At 46.7% G+C, this 25,616-nt stretch overlaps 1 protein-coding gene across 1 annotated transcript in view; it reads left to right on the forward strand.

Annotated features, from left to right (window-relative positions):
- Positions 1-20,339, forward strand: part of SGPP2 (sphingosine-1-phosphate phosphatase 2) — a 31,928-nt gene extending 11,589 nt beyond the window's left edge. The window contains exons 2-5 of the mRNA XM_058812538.1: positions 2,545-2,703; positions 12,008-12,187; positions 14,346-14,435; positions 19,797-20,339. Of these exons, the coding sequence (XP_058668521.1) occupies positions 2,545-2,703; positions 12,008-12,187; positions 14,346-14,435; positions 19,797-20,339 (972 nt within the window). The remainder of the gene's footprint in view (positions 1-2,544; positions 2,704-12,007; positions 12,188-14,345; positions 14,436-19,796) is intronic.
- Positions 20,340-25,616: the final 5,277 nt, after the last annotated feature.

Here is a 25,616-nt window from a genome sequence, read left to right on the forward strand (position 1 = left end):
ACACAAATAATGGATTTTTCTGCACTGGGGTTAGAATGAGAATAAAAAGGGAAGGCACTTGACAATGCACTGCACTCTGCTTTCTGCAGAGGCAGTGGGTGTAGATAGTAAATGTGAGCTCACTGCAGTCTGAAGGTGCACGGAGGAGGTTTGCTGTACCTACAGTGCTTTGGGATCACAACAAGTGCAAACATCACTTTATTACCATGCACTGCCAAGCACCAAGTGGAGCAATCCTGTGGCACTCTGAGTGCCTGACATGTGGCTGTGGCATCGTGTCACGGACAGGCTCTGTTTGTCCCCTGCCACACACAGGCTGTCACAACTGCTGGTGTAGAGTTAAAAAAAAAGGTGTTAAAAATCCAACCAAATGTGTGTGATTTCTGATAGAAAAGGAGTGAAAGAAAAAAAAAGGTTTTAAGAATCAGAATGGAATCATGTGGAATGACTTGGATCTGGAAATATTTTTTTAGCTCCACATTTCTTTTAGAACCTGATAAACTTATTTTCCCCCACAAAACAGTTACTGGAATCAAAAGGTTCTATCCCTCATCCCATGAGGTTGCAAGTATAAAAGCATTACCTTAGGGATGTGTCTGATCCTCTCTGAGCTAAAGCACACATAATTCCCAATACCTTGGGGATTAATGCTTAAGTGAGGAGGTAGTGGTGCCAGCAGAGGGCTTTCTGTGGGGCCAGGTTAAGTGTCACCAGATACAGTTCCAGGATCTCAGACAGGAGCATTGGAGCTGCTAATTGCACTGGGGGTGTTCTCTAAGCGGCAGATGAGAGTTGAGACACTCAGACTGATTGCTCTGTCACACAGCCAGGCACAGCATAGAGCTCTTATCCCAAAGGGATGCCAGTAACTCATCTGTGGCCTCTGTGACTGAGAGATGGGGAAACACTCCTCTGACCCTGGCATTTCCAAAAATGGTGACTCATCTTTTCTGTTCATTGGTGCACAAATCAATTCAAGTTGTGGGATTTTTTATGGTACTTGAATGGATGCAAGTTCTTTCCATCTTGCTTTTGTCATCTCTGTGCAGTTTGCCTCATCTCTGCATTAAAAGCCGATGAAGAGACTGGAGCTTCTAATGGCTTTTGCAGTGAGTCACAAATGCATGTCTAGACTCCTTAGACAATTTTTGTTTTCTCACTAGCATGTAGGGTGAGAGTTTCTCTTTAGTAAACTAGTTACACAGCCAGCTCCAAGCATAAGTTTTCCTACTTGGTGAGTTTTACAAGCTTATGTCAAAGCTGTATCTTAACTTAGTGTGTCTGTGCTGAGACCTTCATGGTCCCTTCTCAGTTCTCATCTTTAGGAAGTTCTTTCATCTTGTATTTACACAGCCAATGTAGATATTTTTAATTTTGGGGGAGGATGGAGTGAGACTAGATTGGTTCCTTAGCTTCTCCCCTGAATCAAAACTCCTATTTGTCTGTCTGTCTGTCTGTCTATCTATCTATCTATCTAATCTCCTTATTTCCTGGACTGACAGGTGTACCTACAAAATGTGATTCACTTGCCTGTTGCTCCTGCTAAGAGTGTGAGGTTTCTTTGCGGTGTCCTAGTCCCAAATGGCAGCAGCAGCAGCAAACCATTTCTAGACATATTCAAGAAGTGGCCAAATCATGGCCTAAGCAATGTGTGCTGTTGTGTGGCTTCCCAGTTCTGCAGGGCTGGGTGTCACCTTTTGGAAGAGAGAAACATGTTAGGTGGGGTACATCTAATGAAATAATCTAGCCACCAAATCCAGACACCGAATGAAATTTCATGCAGAATAAAATGAATAAATGAAGTGCTAAAGTGTTGCTGTTTTGCAATGTATCTACTGGTATGCTTAAAAAGACAACCTTGTGGCTGTTTACTTAAAATGTTGGAGTGGAAATCTGCTGGTGGCAGGTGCAGCTCTTTTCCCTGCCCGCTCAGAGCCTTGTGCTGCCCTGGCCCTGCTCTGCAGCTGTGCTTGCTGAGCCCAGGCCCAGGCAGGAGCTGAATCTTCCAGCTGTGGCACCTCTGTGTGGGGTGATCCTGTGAGATCCCCCCAGGACAGGGCTGGAGGTGCCTGGAAAAATTCAGTGTTGAGGGCTGCTGTCAGCAGCACCTGGCAGCAAATGGCAGGGACTATAATGAGGCAAATTTTAAATGAAGTAGTTCAGTAATCGCAGTTTAAGTTTTTCACCTCAAGATGCATTTCCAGTGAAAGCAGTGGTGGCTTTGTCTACTGATGTTGAAATTTCAAACTTAGCATGTCAATACCTTTTATGAAATACACCTGATTACCCTGGAGGGAAGGCTGATCCCATCTCTTGGAAGGCTTTGTCCTCGTGACTGCTGCCTTAGTCTGAATGGATTTCTGCTCTGCGGGAAATGTGGCTGTGCTATCACTACAGCTTTCATTCTAGTACCAAAGCTGAACTTCATTTCTTGACCCTTCTTATAGCAAACTGTTTGGTTTAAGGACTGGGAACTGTATAATATTTTAAGTGTTTGTTATATTTTTCTACTTCACTAAAACAATAACATTCTCTCATTTCCAGGGTTGCACACAGAAGTATATTGTGAAGAACTACTTCTACTACTACTTGTTCAAGTTTTCAGCTGCTTTGGGTGAAGAGATTTTTTATATCACTTTCCTTCCATTTACCTACTGGAATATAGATCACTCTGTGTCTAGAAGAATGATAATTGTTTGGTCTGTAAGTATTTCTATGATTAATTTCAACTTTAATTCTGTATCCACAGCAATTTAATATTTAAGAACAAGAACAACCCTCCAAATGAACAAAATCCTTTCAAACCAAAGAAGCACCAACACTATTCATGTGCAGCTCATGTTTAGGAAGAAAAGGCATTGCAATAATGAGAGAGGAGGCGAGAGGCATCATCTGACTCAGGGTTTCTTCATCTTTGCCACATCTTGGGCTGACTTTTTTTCAACACAATCACTGACTGAGCTGCTTTTGATACAGTTTGCACAGAATAGTTGGGGAAACACTTCCTTCCCAGTGCATCATAGTATTTCAGGGATTGTTTTTCATCACTTTAGGAAATCTTTCTCTTATTCTCATTTTTTCTGTGTAATTTCATATGGTTCTGGCTTGGTTGAAGTTACTATAAACCTGGTAGTAAAGGGATATGCAGGCTGCAGTGGAATAAGCCGGGTGTTTCTGCAGTCACTTGACGGGGGAAAGATCAGATGGTCTGTTGAAGTCTAAGGCTTGAAAGCATTGATTTTTATTAATAGAGAACATTCACAATTTAACTGACTTCAGCATTGCTTCAGCATGGGTTTGGGGTATCCAGAATAATGCATTTCCATTGTAGCACTGAAAACCAGGAGGTAACCAGGTACTTCAGGCCAGGACTGGCTGTTTTGTCACTGCCATTGCTCATCTTGGTATTGATCAGATAGTGCTGCCCAAATAAAACCATTTTAGAACAGAGAAGGGAGGTAGGGAGCATCTCTGCTAGGTGCAAGAGCCTGAAGGTTTTACTATCAATCTACACCGACTTAAGAAACTGAATCTTGGTAAAAACTTAAATATGATATCCAAGTTTATCTATTTACAGTGAAGCTTCTCTGTGATCCAGTCAGTTCTGGTTAATAACATTTTGTCTTTTGACCAAATAATATCATAAGAAATAATAAAAACAACTTGAATTGAGTCATACGCTTCAAATACACCTGGTCTTGGACAGAATACATCAGTTGCTCTGTGCCAATAACTTTAGTCAGTACATTTTATAAAGAGAACATGAAAAATAACTTGCAGATGAAATTTAGAAGTAGGTGGACACAGTATAACTAGAGCTAGGTTTTGGCCAGGAGTACACCTACAGCTTCTGGAAATGTGCTACAGAAGATGAAAATTGGTAGTAACTGCCTTCTGGGTTTGCATATTGCTCAAAAAATGAGCCTTTGGAGTACTTTATATGCATTTCTGTATATTTGCTTTGTCTTTTCCTTGCAAGGAGTTCGTCTGAGTATTGGCCAGACCTAGTCTGACTTAGAGTATTCAAACATCTGATATTATGATAATTAATATTATTTTTCTCTTACTGAGTTGTGGAGCTGCACTTTATACTGAAAAGGGGAAACTGTTTTAAATGCATGGGCTTGCAACAATCTGTGTTTTTAAAAGATTAATTGTATGTAACTGTGAAATGGCTAAAAATGTCCTTGCAGGCCATGTGTCAATGCTGTGGCATGCTCAGCTGGGAGGGTCTCTGCAGGTGAGCAGGGAGTGGCACTCACAGTGCTGCTGCTGATCTAACAGTCATAAAATCATACAGTGGCTTGGCTTGGAAAGCACCTTAAAAATCACCTGTTTCCATCCCCCTGCTGTGGGCAGGGACACCTTCCACCAGACCAGGCTGCTCCAAGCCCTGTCCAGCCCGGCCCCAGATGCCTTGGTCATGGATGTGACATTTGTCTCAGCTGCAAGGGAAACACCAAGGTGTCAGTGGCACAGAGCTGTGCTTTTATCTAAATTGGAAGGTTTTTGTGATGGATTTTTAAAGAAATGCTTCTGAATGTATGATGATGTGTGGCTAAGAACTGTGCTAGATGACAGTAAAAATCCAGGCATCCTGAGAGTCTCAGACAACAGCTGTGAGTGGAGGGCTGGGAAGAGCATGGAGGGATAATTGCAGGACCCAGGCATGCTCTGCAGAAGGCTCTTATCCATCTGGGGAAAGGGGCTGGTATCAAAGGAGAGCCCCAAGGGAAAGGCAGGAGTAGTTCTCCTTTAAAGGGGTTGCTGAGGATGAGGAGAGGTTGTTAGTGAAGCTCCTCAGCAGGGAGAGAGAGTGCACCAGCAATGGCTTTTTCAAGAGCCTGGGACAAAGCACGTGGATATGCTGGGAACATGGCTGGCAGGGATGATGGTGACACAGAGGGTGACACCGCTGGCCAGGATAAGTGGCTCTGGAGAATGAGGGTGCTGAGGGTGGTACTTTTGGGCTGTTTCCCACTTAAACTGTGAGTTTCTGCTGCAAGTGGGAAATGACAATGTTGGTCAGGATGAATCATGGGAGTTTCTTCCCTTAAAAATTAAAGCAGCATTAATGGTGTTTACAAAGACTTCCTGCCATCTTATCTGTAATAGTTTATGCAGAGCCAGTCACCCCCTTTTGAGAAAGATAATTTCAAATTGGAGCAGGGCCAGGGATGATTAAAGAACACACTATTTTCTGAGCAGAGACTGAAAGCTTAGATAAATGCCTAGCAAAATGAAGTTGGAGAGAGAATGGGGCTGGCTGCAAAAACCATGGGAAGGAAGAAGCTTCTTAAAATAAAACTACAGTCACAAGAAGAAACATGCATAAGGCAGTCATAAATAATTTCAGTTGAAGCCAAAGGTTGTGAAATAGCTCTAGAAGGGTGAAGGGCAGAAAGAAAAATTATAAAGAGTTTATTTCAGCAGCAGCAGAGGAGTGGACTTGGAACCCAGAAATATCTTCTGCAGCCCTGGGTCCCCAGAGCCAGCTGCTTGTGCTTTTCTGTTCAGGTGGATGGCTGTGGGAAATGCTGACTGTTTTTTTGTATCCAGATGCTTTGGCAGCCTAAAGCAGCATGTTGTGTTTCCATGGGGCCTTGCCCCTGAGGATTCAGGGTATATATGCAGGCTTTGGCTTTACCTTTGTGAACAGATGGAGGAAATAACTGCATGAAACCTCTGAGCAAGGTGCTGAGTCAGTAATGAAGGTCCCCTGGTGTCTTTGCTTCTCTTCTCCAGCAATTTGAAGTAAACACTCTTGAAACTGCACAGGCAAGGCTTTGATGCCTGTGTCTCTTGCAATTTCAGCCAGGAAGTGCAGAGATGAGAAACAGCTTCACACAGTCCCCAAATGTACTTTAAATTTACTGCACATCTCAGCTCAAGAGGTGAAAGCTCACTTTATTTCTGTTTGTTTGCTTTTTACTTTTTGTACTGCTTCAAGTTTGAAATCTTTATTTTGGTGTGGAATTTCAAGGGCAGAGACCTGGAAAAAATACTTACTGTTTCAGTTTGCTCTTCAGCATGCCTGGAAATCTCTTTTTCTGTGTTTTGTCCTCAGGCCACACCCCTTCATAGCTTATAAAACTTTAATTTATGCAATGTAAATATGAGCTGGCCAGCAAGGACTTTGTTGGGGCAGGTGTGGGAGCTTTTGGCATGTGACAGTGATAAGTGCTGACTCAGGACTAGGTGGCACCTCTGAAGGGAGGCAGGGTTTGGGTGTCTGGTGATGCCAGGCTGTGTGTGCCCCTCGGGGCTCCCTGAGCAGCACGGGGTGGGACATCTGCAGCAATCTGAGCAGGCTCTGGGTCTGAATCCATCGCAGCTCAGCTTTCCATCTTGCTTTTCTGAGGAACAGTTTTCTAAAGGCTGTCAGCACTTGGTTACTCAGCAGTGATGAGCCCTGAACTCCCTCTCAGGGTAACCAGGAGTTTCCTAACCAGCAGGAGTTCACCTGCAATTGTGATGCCACTGATATTGCTGCGCAGTGATTGAAAACAGCCTTGGAAGCAAACTCTGGGTTTAACAACTCTTATGTTTGTTAGTTTTAATGCCTTTGCAACACTTCACTGAAACAAGCCTGGAGCTGCTGACAAACACAGTCACTTGAAAGCCAAGCTCCAAATATTGCACAGCACAAGAACATGTAAAACTGTATTTAGGCACATGAGTAACTACATGTCAGCATGCAAAAATAAATGGTGTGTGCAAGTTGATAAAGTGTTGATTGAAAGGGAATTTTGCAAGAGCTGGCAGCTGTACTCCACCCTTGAAGAAAAAGTGCCAATAAGGCTTTCATAACTGAGACAAGCTCTGAATCATTTAAGGTGAAGTTTCAACTGGAAACCTTTTGTATTTCAATAGATCTTCTAGGTGTAACAGTTTACAGCTTTAGATGTTAGATAACAAACCAGATCAATGTGACAGTACTTTTCCCTGCTGCCAGGAGCCTGGACCCAAATTTCCCTCTCTAAGCCTATTATAAGACAGTCAACTACCTTATAGATTTTGTCTAAAGGCTTCTTTTAAAGACAGAATGAATGTGTGAGGATGTTGGCTGGTTGTGCTTCTGGAGGCTCAAGGTTCTACTAATCTGGTTCTGGTTTTGTGTTTCTGGAGCCTGAATTAAGACAAAGTCCTCCTTCTTTTTATATATATAGATAGAGAACTTTTTTGGAAGCTGCCCATGCTGTGTCTTCCCTGTCCCCCTGCCTCCTGCTGCCCTGTGCTGTGAATGCTGTGTTGCTTGGTGGGCTGGAGGCCTGCCTGTTGGATTTGCTGTTGCCATCATGGCTGGGACAGCCCAAGGGTTTGAGCATCCCACCAGCTGAATGTGACCTTGGGCCAAACCCTTGGGAAACACAAAGCTCCTGTGCAGCCAACACAAGGTTGATGTATTTTCTGGGAAGCAACAACCACACTGGAAATGGCAGGTGCTGGAGCTCCAGGAGAGCCAGCTGCCCTCTGCCAAGGTGTGTGGGGTTCCAGGAGAGCCAGCTGCCCTCTGCCAAGGTGTGTGGGGCTCCAGGAGAGCCAGCTGCCCTCTGCCAAGGTGTGTGGGGTTCCAGGAGAGCCAGCTGCCCTCTGCCAAGGTGTGTGGGGTTCCAGGAGAGCCAGCTGCCCTCTGCCAAGGTGTGTGTGCCTCGAGGAGGGTCCCATCTCTGCTGCTGGGGTTGGCACATGGGGAGCAGCCTGGTGCTTCAGGGGGGGCTGGGGAGCAGGACACAGTCTGAGGGTGGCTTAGGGCCCCAGGCTGGTGCTGTCTGGGGCTCCTCTGCCCTGCAGGGCTTCCTCCAGCTGGGCTGCTGCCAGGGCAAGGGGCCAGCAGGGTTGCTCAGTGACTTCCATGGTGTGCTTTCCTGGAGCCAAGCCTTAGCTCTTGGCATTGACTGGGGGCAGGAGAACTACCTCCACAAGGACAGACTTTTCCTTGCCCTGCTCCTCTTCCACTCTGCACCAAGTGATGCCTGAGGGACACAGCCACAGCCAGAAACTGCTGCAGTGTTTGTCTGGTCACTTCACTAGGGGGAGGCTGAGAACAGGACAGTGCAGGCTGGGTGCTTGGCTTAATTTCTGTATGAGAAATCAAAGTCACGCCTGCCTCAGCAACCACATGCAGTCTTTACTGCTGCTTGACTAATCTGCAAATGTTTATTAATAGTGCATCTTTCTTTTTTTTCTTCAATATGCTTGGTCACTCCTATCAGTGCACAGTGCTTGTGAAAGAAACCCAAAGTAACATAATTTTCAAACTGTAAATTTCCTTTCTGGGAAGATGACATATACTACTGCAGACCAGAGTTTCTAGAGCCAAGTTATAGAGTTTCTATTTTGGAGCTAAACCAGCAGATTCAAAGTCAGGCTGCCACAGTGTGAGTCTCAGGGCAGAAATTGCCAATGCTATTTGACCATGGGTCTTCTCTAGAATTTTGTCTTGTCCTTTCAACAGATCAATAATGAAGATAAGGACAGCTGCAAAATCAGAAGCTGAAAACAAATATGATCTGGTTCCCCTCTGTTAGCTGAAATATTACAGAATAAAAAAAGAATTGCTCCTCCTGACCTTCACAGGCCAGTGGGAGGCTCAGGCGTGTCCATCCTGTGCAGGGGTTGTAGCAGGGCAGGGATGAAGGAGGATGTCACACACAGCCCACCTGCAGCACTGAGCATGTTTTCTCCATCCTGCCAGGGCTGCAGTCTGGGCAATTGCCACAGGAATTTTCCACAGGGGAAATTGCACTCTGTGGCAGTGCTGCCACACCTCTGCACAGGGCTTAGTTGTGTCTGTCTGCACTGTGGTGGTAAATCTGCCTCCAGAGCTCCTGCTTCCTGTCATGGGAGTGATGCATGTGAGGAGTGAGGGGAAACCATTGCAAATGCCAGACAACACCTGCAGGTGAGAAAAAACCTCCTCTTACATGGTTGACTTACACACCAGAGGCATAGGAATGTCAGGGAAACAGGGCACTTCATGGCACTCAGATGCTCAGAAGGAGGAGAGCAGCCCCACACCCCAGAGGGATCTCCTGCAGATGTTAGAACAAATGAAGAGGTATCCACACCTGTGTGGATGCTAATGCCTCAAATTTGGTTCTGCAGCTGTTCACTAAAGCAAAATCTGTTAAAATACAAAGATAGGTTTGTCTTGTTTATCCTGATGCAAAGGCTCAGGTGAAGAAGTATTTTTGGAGATAGACCATATATATGACTCAGAGCAAATGAAGAGGAAGCTCTCAGAAAAAGACTACAGAGGCTGTCTTGCTGCTATAGCAACTGCCAATTGCCTTTGTGTAGTAAAATGTAATGCTCTTCACCCAAAGTGGCAATAAAGCCTTGCCTTTGCTTCACCTGGAGTCCTGGCTTGCTGTAAAGGGTTGCTATTGCCCTTAGCACAGGCCAGCCCAGCTGTAGTGGTAGGCAGCAGAGTCTGAGCAAGGTCTTGGGTTTAAGTTGCTTACAGTTTTGGGATTTTTTTTGGTTGTTTGCTTGTTTTTATTGCTGCTTAAATTTTTTAAGGATTTAACCCGGTGGAGTTCAGAGCCATTTCCATCGCATTGGGAAAACATGGATGTGCATGAGAGAAGGGCAGGGGTGGGCACTGCCCACTGGGTCCCACTAGTGCCACTCCTGCACGGGGCTGTCTGCAGGGAGGGCACCCACTGCCTGGGCCAGGCAACTCTACCAGGAGCTCTGTTTGCTTTGCTGTGCTGTGGGCAAAGAGCCTGGGCAGAGCTGTGCCCCTGCAGCCCCTGCAAGCCTGCACAGAGCTGTGCCCCCCAGCCCCTGCAGCCCCACCTGTGCAAGGTGGCCTTTAGCAATGTGCACCTGCTGTTCATTCTCTCGGGCAGCCTGCCAGTTCAGCTGCTGGGGGGTGTTTCACCCCGCCCACAAGTGCCATAATTCAGGATAATGTGTGTAAAGTCATGTGCACGGTACCCAAATGAGCTAAAGGCAAAGGTCTGGTGCTTCAGAGATCAGTGCTTAGTGTGGGCATATTCTGGAGTCCCCTGCATGTTCTATGAAAGTCGTCTCACCTCTCCTTACTGCCTATACAATTTGTTTCCAAAAAGTAGAAGGGCCAGACTTTAATCCGGGATGCCAGGAAGGGGAGGGTGTTGTGAGGATGCCTGATATTTTCACTTACCCATCCCACCTCCAACATTCAGTCTGTTTTTCACCATCACAGGAGTCCTAGCATAGCCTTCATTTTTGAGATGACTCATTTCCTTTTCTGCAATGCTCTTATGTTCTAGTGCTAATAATACTTCCACAAGTGGAAGTCATTATTATAGAGGAGTGCTGATAAACTGGCTCATCCTACCTTGCCTCTCAGATGGTATCACAAATGGCAGCCTCAATGTTTTATGTTCTGCCTGAGAGAGCAATTTTTCTTTCAACCTTGGAATTTAATTAACTTCCAAACATGTGCCTGCATCCATTTGGAAACTGAAGGCATTAACTAAATAAACCCACACAGTAGGTTTTTAAAAGATGTTTGTTCCTTGAGCCTTTGTTTACTGTGCACAGTGTGGGGCAGGGTGTTCACTGCCTTGCCTGTGCTGTGTGTGTCCACAGGAGCAGCCAGGTGTGTGCCACCTGCTGATAATGAGGCAGTGATGTGATTCACATGATAAAGGGAGGGATAAAGGATGCAAAGGCACCAGCAGTCACTTTTCCAGGCCCTGGTGCTGGCTGTAAGTCTAGCACTCTCTGGCATGTCTGTACTGTAGAGAGAAGGGTGAAGGAATGACTGGCTTTTTCCTGGTCCTGACTTGTGAATCCTGAATCCTGTCATCTTTCTTTTAATGTGAATTCATTCTTTAAATGGCTGATGAGAGAGAGAGGGATGCAGTGTGCCTGGTGACAAATGTGGCAGTGGGTGATTGTGTTGCTGTTCCAGCATATGGCCAACACCAGTAGCAAGGGAAGGATGTTATTTTAAGCCCCCTCCTTTGCTGGTGGAAGCATGAGAAGCAGAAGAGTGAGCTGTCTCACACAGCAACTGAGCTTTCATGGTAGTTAACCTGATTTTTGTACTAAAAAAAAAAAAGAAAAAAGGTTTGCTTGGCTTTGTTTTAAAAACTCTCCCCTGCCTATATGTGGCTACATTATGTAAAGGGAGGAGGGCTACAACAGAAAGCAAATACATCCTACAGGGACAGCCTGGTTAACTCTTCTCAGATGTCCTCACTGTGGATGCTGAGAGCCTACTGCCTTTGGGAAGAGGGTGCTGAGGAGCCAAGGATGCCCATGGCTGGATGGGCAGCACCTCTCAGGGATGCTGGACAGCATTGCCCCTTGCCTCTGCTTCTCTTGCTGACCTGAGAATGTGACATTTCCCCTAAAATTACTGTGGTGCTGTGCTTTAGAGTGAATTAATGCAGCCCTTGCTTAAACCTCTGGTGTTCCAAGCAGGGAATAGAAGCCTTTTACTGGGGAGTAAGGCAGGAGAACTGGTAGCTCATGTTGCCTGTCCAGTTTTCCCTCTGCTGCCTCTGTGAGGATGCTGAGGCTGTCATTTAATAACCACAGGGGTGCTGTGTCCCAGCAGGGCTCCTGCAGCTCTGGGTGACTGGGAGCTGCTGGGAATGGGGGAGTGGGGCTGGACACAGCTGTGATTTGAACGTGGGGTGGAAAAATTTCTCTTATGGCTGCTTTTTTTGCAGGAGAGGGGCTGTAAGGGATAGGGAGGAAACTTAAACTTCTCTGCCATGGGGTGGGAGCCAGCTGTCTGTCTCAGTGTCCTGTATTGCTGAATCTCATCAGCCAACCCTCCTTTTGGTCCCACTCCTGCTCAGGTTACCACAGAGTGCAGCAAAACCGCCACTTCCTTTGCTGGCTGAGCTAATGGAAACCCCTTTAATAATTCAGGGGATAAATTCTCCGCTTGGAGGGCTGGATTCTGCAGGAAAAAGCACAGAAATACAAGTGGTTCTTGGGTGGGCTGCATGGGGATTGCCTGTGCTGACTGACAGCCTGTGGCCTTTCCTGTCCCCAGATAGTGATGTACATAGGCCAGGTCTCCAAGGACATCCTGAAGTGGCCTCGGCCCCTGTCACCACCTGTGGTGAAGCTGGAGATGAGGACGAATGCAGAGTATGGGATGCCATCCACCCACGCCATGGCAGCTACAGCCATCTCCTTCTCCTTCTTCATTGCAACCATGAACCAGTACAAGGTAGGGGTACCAAAAGAAAAAAAAAACAGAAGAAGAAAAAGAAAATACATTAAGAAAAGAAAAGGCTTGCTTCCAGCAAGCCACATAAAGCTTGCAAATCCAAAGATGTTGCTACTTCCAGAGGAGTTCTGTATTTATTTTCACACATGTGTATTCTTCTCTGTGCTTACCTGTAGCTGGTCAATAATAGACACGAAAAGAAATGTAGTGGAAATGTCCTTTTTTGTGCATGGACTCCTCTCAGAGCTGCTGGCAGGCTGCACTGCCCTGCTGTAGTTTGGTGGGGTCACTGTTTTTGCATGTGGGTTGACCATGCAGGGAAGGTGCCTGGCAGCCAGGATTTTGTGTTCACCCCATGCCCATCAAGTCAGTGCTGCACACTGGGACATGCTGGCTCCCAGGGAAACCAAAGCAGCTCTGTGTCACATGGTTTCTGTATGAAAGGAAAAGCATTCCTGGAAATCCCCTGGCTCCAGCCTGTGTTAGACTAACAGCACACAACATGATTGGGAAGAGGAGTAATACAACATGCTTGTCAGAGGAGTAACAGCAACTTCACTGCACTGTAGGAGCTGCAGGCTGCTTGGGGAACTCTCATCATTCTTCCTCATCATCTTCCTAAAATATTTATTTCCTGGAAACTCATTTCTACATGATGATTATTTTCATTACATTTAATGAATCCAAGCCTGTGTTTCCTGTACTCTAGCAATAATAACTTCCTGGCTGCATTGTATTTAAGAATGTTTCTCAGCTCTCTCAAAGGATAAACCCATGTGTGGTAACTGGTCAGGGCAGCTTGACAGTGACATGGGGACAAGGAGCCAAAGGGGGAATATTTGTCATATAATAATATTGTCATATATTTGGAAGCCAGATCCATCCCATGTGTCAGGGCTGCCAAGATGACCTGGTCAGCATCACCTTCTCCTCAATCCACAAGTGACTAGAGGGACATGCAGCTCTTCACAGGCTGTCTTGTGCTTCCTGGAAACTGCCATGAAACTGTAAAGCTGCTGTCAAATAATTAAATGGTTTAATTGCCTCTATTAAGATGGAAAAATCTCCCAGTACATTATGCTGCTATCTTCTCAACATGCCCTAATAATCATCAATTACTGATCTGGACTAGCTTGCAGGCTGCCTGCTGAGGGAGGAGTCAAGTGGGTGCAAATGCTCCAAAGGCTTAGAGACATGAGGAAAAATAGTGTTTTATGAACTGGGAGTGACATCTGCAGCTGGGTCTGAGCTCTTTATTCAGCAGGCTGGAATATGCCAGAGGAAAGGGTCAGAAGACAGCTGTTATGCTTAGAATTTCCACAGAGGCATTTTTGTGCTGACCTGCGGCCACCCTGGTCAGTCATGAGCCTCAGGCAGAAGATAGAGACTTTGTGTCAAATTGGATTGATTAATTGCATTTATTTATATTTTGAATTGGTTTACTCTTTAAAGAAAAATCTCCCTTACGCACTGAAGGGAGTCCAGCAGCCCACTCAGTTTCAGGGTTTGAATGAGTGAATTAAGGGCTAATATGTTAAGCTTATTCTTTACCAAATGGAGCTTTTTAAAATTTTTTAATGTTGATTTATTTAAATGGTTTTTCCCATGTTTTTAGGCTACTCAGAGAGGGTATTAGGCAAAACGAGCTTCATAAGAAGATAATTAAACCTTTAAGTGTCACGGGGAAGAGTGGTCCTGACTGCTTTAATAGCTGGATTGTGGTTTCAGGCCAGACATTGATTCTCCCCACTCAGCCCGCTGCTCGAGGACTATTGATCACACTCCTGGTCACACTCTGCAGCTGTCACCGTCCCCTTGGCTGAGCTCAGGCTGCAGTGCTGCCTCAGCCATGCCTTGTACAACATGCCTTTTTCCTTAAGCTCTTTAACACTAACATGGGGTTTGCAGATAGGTATTGTAGAGAACGATTCTGCAAATACCATCTATACCCAGATGTCTCCTCAGTGAGACCAGACCTTGCAGAGGATGAAGTGACCTTCCAGCAGTGTTGAGTGTTGGTTGAGGGGGACCTTGTCTCAGGTCACATTCATCTCCTGGGGAAAGCAGAGCTCAGGAGCCCCTTCCCAGCACAAGATCCTTATGTCAGTCCAGCTGCTTGGTTTAATGATGAATTTAATTATTTTTCCCCTTTTCACAGTATCCATTCGAGCTCGGCCTCGCAGCAGCGTTTGTGTTCTCGACGTTGGTGTGCCTGAGCAGGCTCTACACAGGGATGCACACAGTCCTGGTAAGTATGTGCCTCCAGCTCTGCTTCCCTGCAGCTCCCCAGGCTGGTGGCCATGCCAGCACAGGGACAGACAGCTGTGCCGCTGGGTTTGGGGCTGTGCACCGAGGGAGCGGCGGGAATCCCTCGGGCCATCGCAATTGGAGTCCGCATGGGGTGACTCCAGCGCGGGGAGGCTGCAGCGCCTGGGCCGAGCAGGGTGAGCCCTGCCCGGCGCCTCAATGGAGCTCTCCATTTCGAAAGTTTAATTGCGAGGAATGCTCTTGGGCAACCACGCTGCTCCTTAGCAAAGGCCTTTGTGCAATAGTATCGCTGTTTTCAGGGAGAATAGCCGGGGCTGGCTCAGCCTGGGAGTGCCGGCAGCAGGGATTGCAGCCCGGTGAGTCACGGGCCAAAGCGTGGCCAGCGAGCTGCCCTGAGGGCTGGCCAGGCCACGGCAGGGCTCCTGTCCGCGGGCAGGCACCCGGAAATGACAGGTTTCTTCTTTTCAGCTGGAAGGAAATGCTTCCCAAGGGACTGAGATGCACAAATAGTTTGGCTGAAAATAATTATAAAATAGCTGTGATTTTATATGACAGACTTGTTGGGCGCAGTTGCTTAGAGACATCAGTGCTGCTTTAGGAAGAACTAATTTCAGTGTGCCTGTGATAGCTGGTTCATTACTGACCAGAGCAAACTTTATTGATCTGTTATACACAGTGGACAGATGGGCAGTCCAGCTTCCCAAATATGGATAAAAACTTCAGGCTATTTCCTCACAGGAGTTTGATATGTTGTTGGTTGTATATGCATAAATAATTGAATCTTTTTTACTAAGTAATAATTATGTTTATAATGAGACTTGATGGCTGTAAGAAAGGAAGCCCTCATGAGATTAAGGTTAGCTATAAAATATAGCTTGACCTTCCCTTTCAGGCCCAGTGGATCAAAACAATATCTTACATGGAGGCTGCAGACACCCTTTCTGGGCTACTGACCTTAAGTCAATCAGTAAAAATTCTTTGCATACTTCTCTTGCTGGCCCATCATAATGAAAGACCCCTCTAAATTTAGATGGATTTTAGGGTAAAGAATAAAAAGTCCTTTGTGCTTTTGACATGATAGAAAAGGGCTGTAAAATAAAATTTTAAAAAAAGCTTCTTAGCTGAAGTGTGAGCAATGCTGCCTTCCAAAAGGGCAAATGTGCTTGGCTGGGGTCTTTATTCTGTGTGAGCCATGGTGGGGATGGGGCTGGGAAAGGCCCAGTGATCTCACACAGCCCCACTCTGCAGCAGCTTGTCACCTCAGGGAATGGCTCTGCTGTGCCACCTGCAGTGATGGCTCTTTGGGGAAGAAGTTCAGAGCTGTTTGTGTCCCTTGGTGGGACAGTTCCTGCCCTGAGCTGTCACATCACCAGGCTGAGGCACAGTAGTGCCAAGCCATCAGCTGAAAGAGCCTCTGGGGTTTTAACTGAGGCCTTGACAGAAAGGATGGAATAATGTATTAAGTGGTCATAGCATTTTAGTGAAGCAAAGGAATGGGTAACAAATATCCATGGACTTGGTGTGACTGAATTTTTCCTGTTTGAGGAACCAGAGGAGGAGTGACAAGGGCAGTTGCACTGTGCTTTCCTGCAGCGCCAGTACAGAATCTCACCTTCTGTAGTCTCAGCTCTACAAAACTGTTTGTATTTTAGCACTGCTGGCCTTGCTTTTGAATGAGGAGTGGTGTCAGAAAGAGCAGTGATGTCACTAGAAGACATATTACCATTAAAGACCTACTGGAGAGGCAGTCAGCTGGTATGGGAGCTATCTGCATCCTTCCAGCTGTGCCAGAATGAATACTAAGCCCAGGAAAAAGGGAACAAACACCCCTAGCCTGGGCTGTTACCAGGAGAGCATCACCCAGCCAGAGGATGGGGTGGCAGCAGTGCACTCAGACTGCTGACAGGCAATTGAGTTACCACCACCCATCTCCAGCACCTCAACATCAGTGTCCCTGTGTGTGGAAAAGCAGGAGAAACGCAGGGTTCCTTTTTTTGTAGGTTTCAAATGATGGGGTCTGAGAACCTAGTAAAGAGGGGATCTGGAGTTACCTGCAAAAGGCAAAGTAAGAAAAAAAAGTAAAAATTTGGACACATTTTGAAACGGTGAATCTGTAAGGTTTTAGAGGTTAATTTTGAGAAACAAGAAGCAATTGGAGACGATATGAGCCATTCCCTGCAAAGCCATAGCTGATGTGGGGAGAACCTCACTGGCACTGCAACTGCCCTGAGCTACAAGCACAATGACCTGTGCTGACCAGCATGGTCACTTTTTATAACCAAAAAACCCTGAAGGGGTTTTCCCCCCCCTGAGATATACCCATTTAGTGCTGATGCATTTATTTCTGATTACACTTCCCATAGGGGGAGGTGGGGGTATGTGTTCTGAAGCTTCCCCCTGCCCCTATGCTGGGCTGTATTTCAGGGTTTTTCATACTACCATTAATCCTGAAATGATCTTATATATTTTAAAGGTGATGAACACCCAACCTAGTCCCAGTACTTCACACACTGTGTAGCACAGTCCTTAGGAGTGGAGTTTAGGAGCAAGAGTGGTGTCTTACAGTAAATGAAACGTAAGGGGATGCAGGCAGTAAGGGACCCTATACCAGACAGAATAGGAAAATTGTTCTTTCTGCTCGGATTGGCAATAGCAGGGAAGCAGGGCAGATGTTTGGGGCTGTGTGGGAGCAGGGGTGAGCTGCATGCCAGCAGAGGGGCTTCAGGGGAGGTAGATGGAGCCTGGGGATGACTCGTCTGTGCCAAAGCAGCTGGAGCATCCCAGCAGGATGGATGAACCTCCCAGCAACCGCAGGTTTTAAATTCTGCAGGTAGTTCTGCACCTTGGGCAAAATCCTTATTTAAAAATTCCTTTATAATTGCGGGCTCGGCGAGAGGCTAATCTGTTTACACAGGCAGACGGGCAGGAATGCACTTCCTGGGCGTGCTAAGAGCAGCTCCACCCCCGGGGAAAATCAGCTCCTGCTCTGGGGGCACGGCAGGGAGGGTCTGCAGAGTTCTCGCAGAAATCGGAGCCGTCCCTCCTCTTCCCATCTTGTCCTTAGCTGAACATCATTAATTCTGCATTGCTAAATGTAGCTGTTGGTCTGGATCTTGCCCACCTCCTCTGGGTGTTCAAAAAATCAAACCTGCCCATGCACACCGGGACTGAAGCGACCACCACAGACAGCCAGGCATGTCCTGAGTCTCCAGCAACTTCCAGTGAGGAGTTTCCAAAATGAAAAGCCCAGATATTGGTGGATGGGGGGAAAACAGAATAAACCACTGGCCTCATATATATATATATATATATATATATATATATATATATACACACACACTTACAAGTTTACTTACAAATTGTATACATTTACTACTGTACTGATACATATATATGTAAACAATTTATTTACTTACAAATTATATACATGTGCTACTGTACTGATGCATGCATTATAAACCACACCAAATAACAAATGTAATGATGAAATAAGCATGACTTCTTTAAAATGCATGTTTTATTTTACTTATGAGCAGTGCAAAAAGTATGTTCTCCCCCCCAGCCCCATGGGTTGCTTTGTGCACCCAGTTTGGAGACCATAGGTACAATGCCACTGGTCAGAGCTGATTGTCTGGGTCCTGTTTGAAACTTTCAAGAGCCACATTACTGTACTGGGGCTAAAAGGGAGGGTAACAAAATTCAGAAAACTTTAATCAGGTTTGTAAATAGGAGCTGTTTGCAATTGGGTTGGGAACTGCTGGAGCAAGCTGGGTACATCTGAGCAAAGCTTTTGTGAGAAAATGTTAATGTTTGGTTAAATTTCTTTAATTGGAACAGAAAAACATGTGAACAGCTTTTGAGTTTTGCTCCTTGATCACCCATAGAGTGGTGGTGAGGACTTTTTCCTTTAACATGAGGTGGACAAACATCTGTGTGGGAGATTGATGTAGAGTGGTGATGGGATTTCTGAACATCAGTGCTGGGAGCAGCCCCCAGCTCTTTTGTATTGAGGCAGTTACTTCGTGTTGGGCCAAAATAAGCTTTGTATGTAAAGGCGTCATCTAAGAATTTACATCAAAACATGAATTACTGTGAAGCAAAGGTATATAATATAATGGTATTTTACAATACTAGGTATCTATGATCAGGTTTGTGTATTTCCATGGCTAGTCTCATGTTTTGAATGAGCGAATAAATGGAAATTTGTGTTAGGGATATGCAAAATGGCTGTAGGAGTTGTTTAAAACCAAATGTGCTGTGAATCTAATGGAAGTTGTAAACAGCTGAAGTTCAGCCCTACAGGAGTAATGCATTTACCAGAATGTCATTAAATATTTCTGTTGTGAAGAAGTCCCCTCATTCCTGCCTAACTCGAAATGAAGCTCCCATAAATAATTTTTAGACTGTGACCAAGCATGGTAGTAGTCAGCTGTCATGACTCATGAAGAAGATACAATCTTAGAAGAGGACATTTCTGTCTGTGCCTAACTTCAGCTTTTGCACAGCTTTTTGTGGCTGTACTAACACTGCTGCCTCTATGTGACACTGGAAGGGTGGCACAGGGGAATTTGTTTATTGCTTTTTACCTGGCTGCTCCCATACAGAGGGCTTTTGTTAGGGGCTGCCTCCTGTCTCAGCTTTGCGGCTGACAACAATCAAGCTCTCAAAACACCTTATTTGCCTCTGTTAATAAATTAGGGTTTAACTATATGCTTGCTTCAGGCAGTGTACTGAAAGCCAGATTTCAGAGACTTGGGCAATGAATTTTCTCCTTGCTGTATCCCTGCCTGGAGGTGCCTCCCTCCCACTGCTGGCAGAAACCATGGCACACGCACCACGTCCCACAGCTCTGCACTTTCCATCCCTGGAGCTTGTGTTTCTGGGATGGGAGCCTTTCTCTGACAAAGGACAGCATCTCCCCCTTCATGCAAAGCAAGCAAGGGAGAATCACACTGATGTGATGAAATTGCTTGCAGGGTTACCAGGAGGCAGAGGGTTTGTGTGAGGGCAGGTCTCTGCAATGTTGTCTCTGAGATGGAGTTGTGCATGTGCCTTTTCCGAGGTTGTAGATGGAGAATGCCCTCAAAACATGGGAGCGGGTGAGGAGGAGGATGTGTGTCTGCAGACACATGCATAAGCTGAGGTTGGGTTTGTGGATTGTCATGCTTTGTTTAGCCTGTGCTTCAGGTTTTCCCTGCACGTGGATAATGCCATCACTGGATTCTAGGTGTTCCTCCACTGCTGGGCCCCACCAATGCAGATACTGGTCTTTTATCATCACCCAAACACCTGGTTTGCCTTCCAGGTCTCACAAAGGCTTTTCAATGTGATTTCTTTACAGGATGTGATTGGAGGAGCACTGATTTCGGCCGTGCTGCTCGTGCTCTTGTATCCTGCGTGGGACACAATAGATCACTTGCTGTTGACCAGCCCCTTCTGCCCATTGGTTTCCATAGTTGTGCCTCTTGTCTTATGCTACAACTACCCCAAACTAGACTATTACAGCCCTACCAGGGGAGACACCACTACCATCTTAGGAGCAGCAGCTGGAGCAACTGTGGGATTTTGGTTAAACAACCAGTGTGCTGCTTCAGCCCACCCTGGCACGAGTGCTCAGCCTGGGCTTCCTCTGGCCAGCAGCGCAGTGGCGTTTGTGCTGGCCAGGTTCTGCACAGGGATCTTGGTTGTGCTGCTGACCCGCTGGCTCACGAAGAGCGCGGTGCTGGGCGTGCTGGGCTATCGCTACCAGTTCCCCGTGGGTGACCTGCAGGCCCGGAGACGCCTGGAGGTTGAGGTGCCCTACAAGTTTGTGACGTACTCCTGCGTTGGCTTCACGGCCACCGTGCTCGTGCCGCTGCTGCACCGGCTGCTGGGGCTGATGTGAGCCCAGCTGCTCCTCACCAATTCCCTGCGGCGCCACCGCTGCGGGGACAGGACACTCCAGGCTGCTGACTCGACCAAAAAGTGTTTTTGTGCCTTTCTGCACTGGTGTGGTGGGTTTGGCTCTGGCTGCGTGCCAGGGGCTCACCAAAGCTGCTCTGTCACTCCTCTCTCTCCAGGGAGAGAATATAATGAGAGGATCATGGCTCAAGACATGGGCAGGGAGAGATCACTCAGCAGTTTTACTGTCACAGGCAAAACAGACTCGACTTGGGGAAATAAGTTTAATTTATTACCAAACTAATCAGAGTAGAATAATAAGAAATAAAAGCAAACATTTACAACCACCTTTCACCTACCCCTCCCTTCTTTCTAGGCTCAATTTCCTTCTTGAAGTCTCTAGCTCCTCCTACCACGATCACTGTGGGATGGGAATGGAGGCTACAGTGAGTTCATCACATGTTGCTGCTGCTGCTCCTTCCTCCTCAGGGGCAGACCCCTCACACTCCTCCCCTGCTCCAGCATGGGGTCCTTCCCACAGAAGACAGCTCTCCAAAAACATCTCCAATGTGAATTTTTCCATGGGCTGCACTTCATCCAGCATGGGTCCCCTGAGGGATCAAAAGTCCGGCCAGGAGCCTGTTTCAGTGGTGGTCTTTAAACCTGTCTTAGGGCATCACCCTGCTTCAGTGGGGGCTCCTCCACTGATTGCAGGTGGATCTCTGCTCCCCATGGACCTCCATGGGCTGCAGGGGAGTCTCTGCTCTGGCACCCAGAGCACCTCTTCCTCTTCCTTCTGTGATCTTGATATCTGCAGAGTTGTTCCTCTCCCATATCTTCATTTCTCTGTCTGCTTGCAGTTGTGCAGGTTTTTCCTCCCTTCTTAACTCTGTCATCCCAGAGGTGCTGCTGCTGTCCCTGATGGGCTCAGCCTTGGCCAGCAGTGGATCTGTCTGGAAGCCAGCTGGCATTGGTTCTGTTGGACACAGGGGAAGCTTCTGGCACCTTCTGGGAGAAGTCACCCTTATAGCCACCACCAGCACCATGCCCTTGCCACACGAACACAAAGCAACTGGCCTAAAAAATCTGACTTGTAGGGGTCATGGGAATTGCTGTGCACAGATAACTTTGGGTTAGAAATCACTGACCCCACTGTCCCATAATTAGATTCACTTTCCCCAGGCAACTAAATGTGACAAGCACACAGCCAGAATCCCTGCCAGAGCAGGCTGTGAGGTTGGGGTTGCTGGGGAGCAGGGCTGTGCCTCTGCCTGCCTGGCTGTGGGGCTGCTCCTGAAGCAGTAGGGCAAGCCAAGGCTCAGGTTTGGGGCATCAGGGAAAAAGTGGCTGGTAGGGTGGGGGGAGATTTGACCAGCCAAAAACCAAAATGCCATCATTGGATAGAGCTCATAGTGTCTTCTGATGGCATTGACAGACCAGGCTGGTTCTGTGTGGAAGATTTTACTAATAATTAAAATCTAAAATAAAAAAAAAAACAAGCCCAAAACATAAAAGAGAAGGAAAAGCTAACACAAAATGTTTAATGTGATTTGCAACAAATTTCCTTGGATATTAATAAGAAAGCCTCCACTAAAAGATCCTTTGCCTACAAACAACTGAGCAGAGTTATTAGCACAGCAATGAGGCTTGAGTTCAACTTGTTTAACTCCAGTTTAGTTCCCCTGGCTAGGCGAAAGGAAAAAGTCCTTCCTATCATTCAGGGGTGACAAGTAGAGTTCATAAACTGTGTTGTGGAAGGAGCTGAGCAGTGACTCTGGTGACTACAGCGTGTGACAATTACAGATGCCATCATTTTCTGCTGCTGCACAGCACCACAGTTGGTCTTCCACGCATCCTGCAACACTTTGTGTACACTTGTAGAATAGCAGGGAGGTGTGTCCATAGGAAGGGCATCCCTATATCTCAGGCTGCTTATTTAAAACAATATATTTCAGCTGTTGGACCAATGAGCTGTTGAGAAATACAACGTGGTCTGCTTGGCTAGGAACATGTACAGAGCTATTGCTGCAGAGCTTCAAGCATGGCCCCCATGCCTTGCCTGGCAGAATGTACAGTGAGAGGCAGCTTTCTAACCATGTCCATTTGTCTTCCTGGCTGCGAGGAAAATGAACCTGAAGAATGTAAAAGGGGTGCTTTGCCATCCATTGACTGCCTGGATTAACATAACCAATTCCAAAACTGGAATAGCTGGGAGATGTCTGAGGAGTGCGAGGTGAAAAAGCTGCACCGCTCTAAACCCAAGTTGCCATTCTCCAGAAGAAATGCAGGCAGAAATTTTAACCATGTTTAGATTTTCTCAGGCTGTGGATAAACTGTTCTATATCAGATTGTGTGGACTTCACACGTGCATGCAAACAGCTCCAGTGAGCCTTTCAGCAGGGCACATGGCCACTCACACCTGCCCCTGGGTGAGGGCTGGACATGGCCCACCACAGCCATGGGGTTCCATGCTCAGCCTCTCTCCTTCCCATACACCACAGAAATTCTGCCATCAGGTTTAAAATACCTTTAAACACCTTGTGCTAAGAGAGCTGCATGACACGCAGGTGCAGTGCACAACTGGAGCCCTGAAGAGGGGCCGCATCACAAACTTGGGAAAAACCTTGGTAGCAAGATGAGCATTTAAGCTGGGGATTGGAATTACTCCCAGGAAAGGCACAGTTTGACAGGGACATTCATGCAGCTTTATGTGTAAAATTTCTGTTCTGATTCACAGCTATTTTATGCTATGAAGATTTTATAAATTATATATAAATGCTGCACAGGTATTTTTATAATATTCACCTGCATGTGATTCATGCAATAAATGCAAACTCTATTTGGTTCAAATTTTAAAATAAACCTATTTTGCAGAGTTTGTTGTCTGTCTGTTTGTTTTGCATTCTCGATTGATACTTGTAAATGACTGATGGAAAGGCAATGAGTGCCGGCCAAAAGAGCTTCCCAAGTGCAAGCACCCACCTCTCTTCCCAAGCTGTCCTTCTTGTCTCTGCTCAGTCCAGCTCCATGTTTTGGCTCCTCCAGAAGGATCCTGCTTTTTAAAAAGCATTTTAGAAGGAGATTACTGGTCGACTAATGGCTATTTGTTACAACATTTGCAAATGTAAATGAGTGAGTTGCATGTAATTAGTGCTGGGGGACTTTTGGGCACTGGAATCTCCTTCACCTACAATATCTGCTTCTAATAGACTGAACAGCTAACAGGAAGCCAATTTAACATGTGCAGTGATAGCATGACAGCCCAAGAACTGCAGAATATTTTGCATTAGTTGAGGAGCCTAACAAGGTTTTGTGGTCAAAAAGTGTATTTGAAACCAGATAGGGCCTCATCCTCCTCTCAGGATCACATCCTGCCTGGAAGTGGTGTCACTGCAAGTGCCCACAGCTATCAGGATAAGCCCAGTTGCTGCAGCATCCCTGGTTCAGCTGGGTTAGGCAGGGTTTCAGCTGGGCTCTGTGCTGGGGCTGTGCTCCTGGGATGCTCATGGGACCACAGCCACTCCTACAGGGCCAGGCTGGGAGAGGCAAGAGAGACACATCACCCTTTCTGCGTTTCCTAACCTGAAGCACCAGCTCCTCATTGCAAATCCGTGTCTTTGCTGTCTTTGGAAATGCTCTTCATCCCTGCAGTGCAGATGCCTCTGTATTTCCAGGGTGATGGGAGAGAATGAGGTTTTGTGGGGGGTTTGCTGGCCATGTTCTTTACTTTGTAATACAAAGGCACCAGCTGAATCCTCTTGAGTAGGCACATTTGTGCTTTAGAGTAAAACACTGCTTTTGGTGTGAATGGAGTGGGAGGTGACTTGCAGAGTATCAGCCTGGGCTGTTGTGTTCTCAGTACTGTCTGTGCTGTCTGCTCTGCTCCAGTGCTGCAGCTCTCCCTCCTGTGCCTGCCTACAGCTGGAGGGCTGATGCAAGGCAATCTCAGCTGCCTTTGTTATGTCTCAGGAGGGATATAGCAGGCACCTCATCCATAGCTTAGCCCTCTCTGTCCTGCCTGGAGGCTGCCTTCTCCTGACCAGATCACTTTGCAAATGGCTTTCTGGGCACGTGGTGCTGACCCAGGCCTCCCCCTCTCTGGGACATCTCCGTGTGCTGGTGCCCTAGTGCAGAACCAGCTACTCTGTCAGAAGTCAAATGGATATTGCATCTTTTGGCAGGGATTAAGAGCCAAGGTAGCAAGCACTGAATTTCCCTGCTTTAATTTTCCAGCAGTAACTTTGTCATGACCCCAGTCTCCCAATCCATCCAAGTTCCTATGCAAAATCACAAGCAAGCTCATGACTTGCCTTTCTGGATGTAGTTGATGTAATTCAGGGAACAGAAGAAAACAGTCTCAGTTTCACTTTTGACCCTTCTCAACTGTGCTACAAGGAGGAGTTAGAAAACACAGGTACCTCTCTGAACAGGGTGGAAGTGTGGCTGGGATCTTGCACATTTGTTGAGCCATGAGTAAAGCAAGGCTCTCCCTTGCTCCCTGCTCCTGTCAGAGCTTCCCTGCTGTCTCACTGACTTCCCACCTGCCCACTGTCACCCTGCTGCCACCCTGCCCTGGCAGCAGCTCAGTTTCAAGGTCACCAGGCAGTCAGAGGTGTCACCTGTGCCAGGCCATGATCCCCTGGCAGCCTCCTGGCAGCACTTTTGCCCAACCTATTCCATTCTCACCTGCCAAACCAAGGCTGATTTAAATTTCAAGCAGCACAGTGCCAGCCTGGAGATGGAAACAGTCCCAGGCATCACCTTTACATAAACACCCTTGTGCAATAGCAAGGGTAACCTGCAGGCAGCAGGGCCTGGGAGCTGCAGCCAGGCTGCCTCAGGGTTCTGCTCTTTGCAAAATCACCACCAAAGCACAGCAAGGACAAACCCAGAGCTCAGAGCACTTGTCCAGCAGAATGGAAACCAGCAATTGCTCAGACATCACACTAAACCAGCTCTGATCTCTCTGTCACCAGCTCCCCAGCCTTTCCTGCTTGTGTTCAGATCCCCAGCAATGACCCTGTACCCACAGGGAGCAGGAGCAGGCCAAAAGTAATCCATAATTGAGGAACAATGGTTAAAAATCCACTTCAAACTCTTGTTTAAAAAGAAAACTCAAGTTCAAAAGATGTTTAAATACTGCTCAGAAGCCCCCACCAGCTGCAAAGGTTTCCTTTGCCAGAGTCCATGGCTACAGCAAAGGGTAAAAGCAAATTTCAGTGCTCAGTGGCTGGCTCCAGCACGAAGCTGTGTAATAACTACCTCGAGTACTGCACCCAGC

This window comes from Ammospiza caudacuta, chromosome 11 (assembly GCF_027887145.1).
Source record: "Ammospiza caudacuta isolate bAmmCau1 chromosome 11, bAmmCau1.pri, whole genome shotgun sequence".
Lineage (NCBI taxonomy): Eukaryota > Metazoa > Chordata > Aves > Passeriformes > Passerellidae > Ammospiza > Ammospiza caudacuta.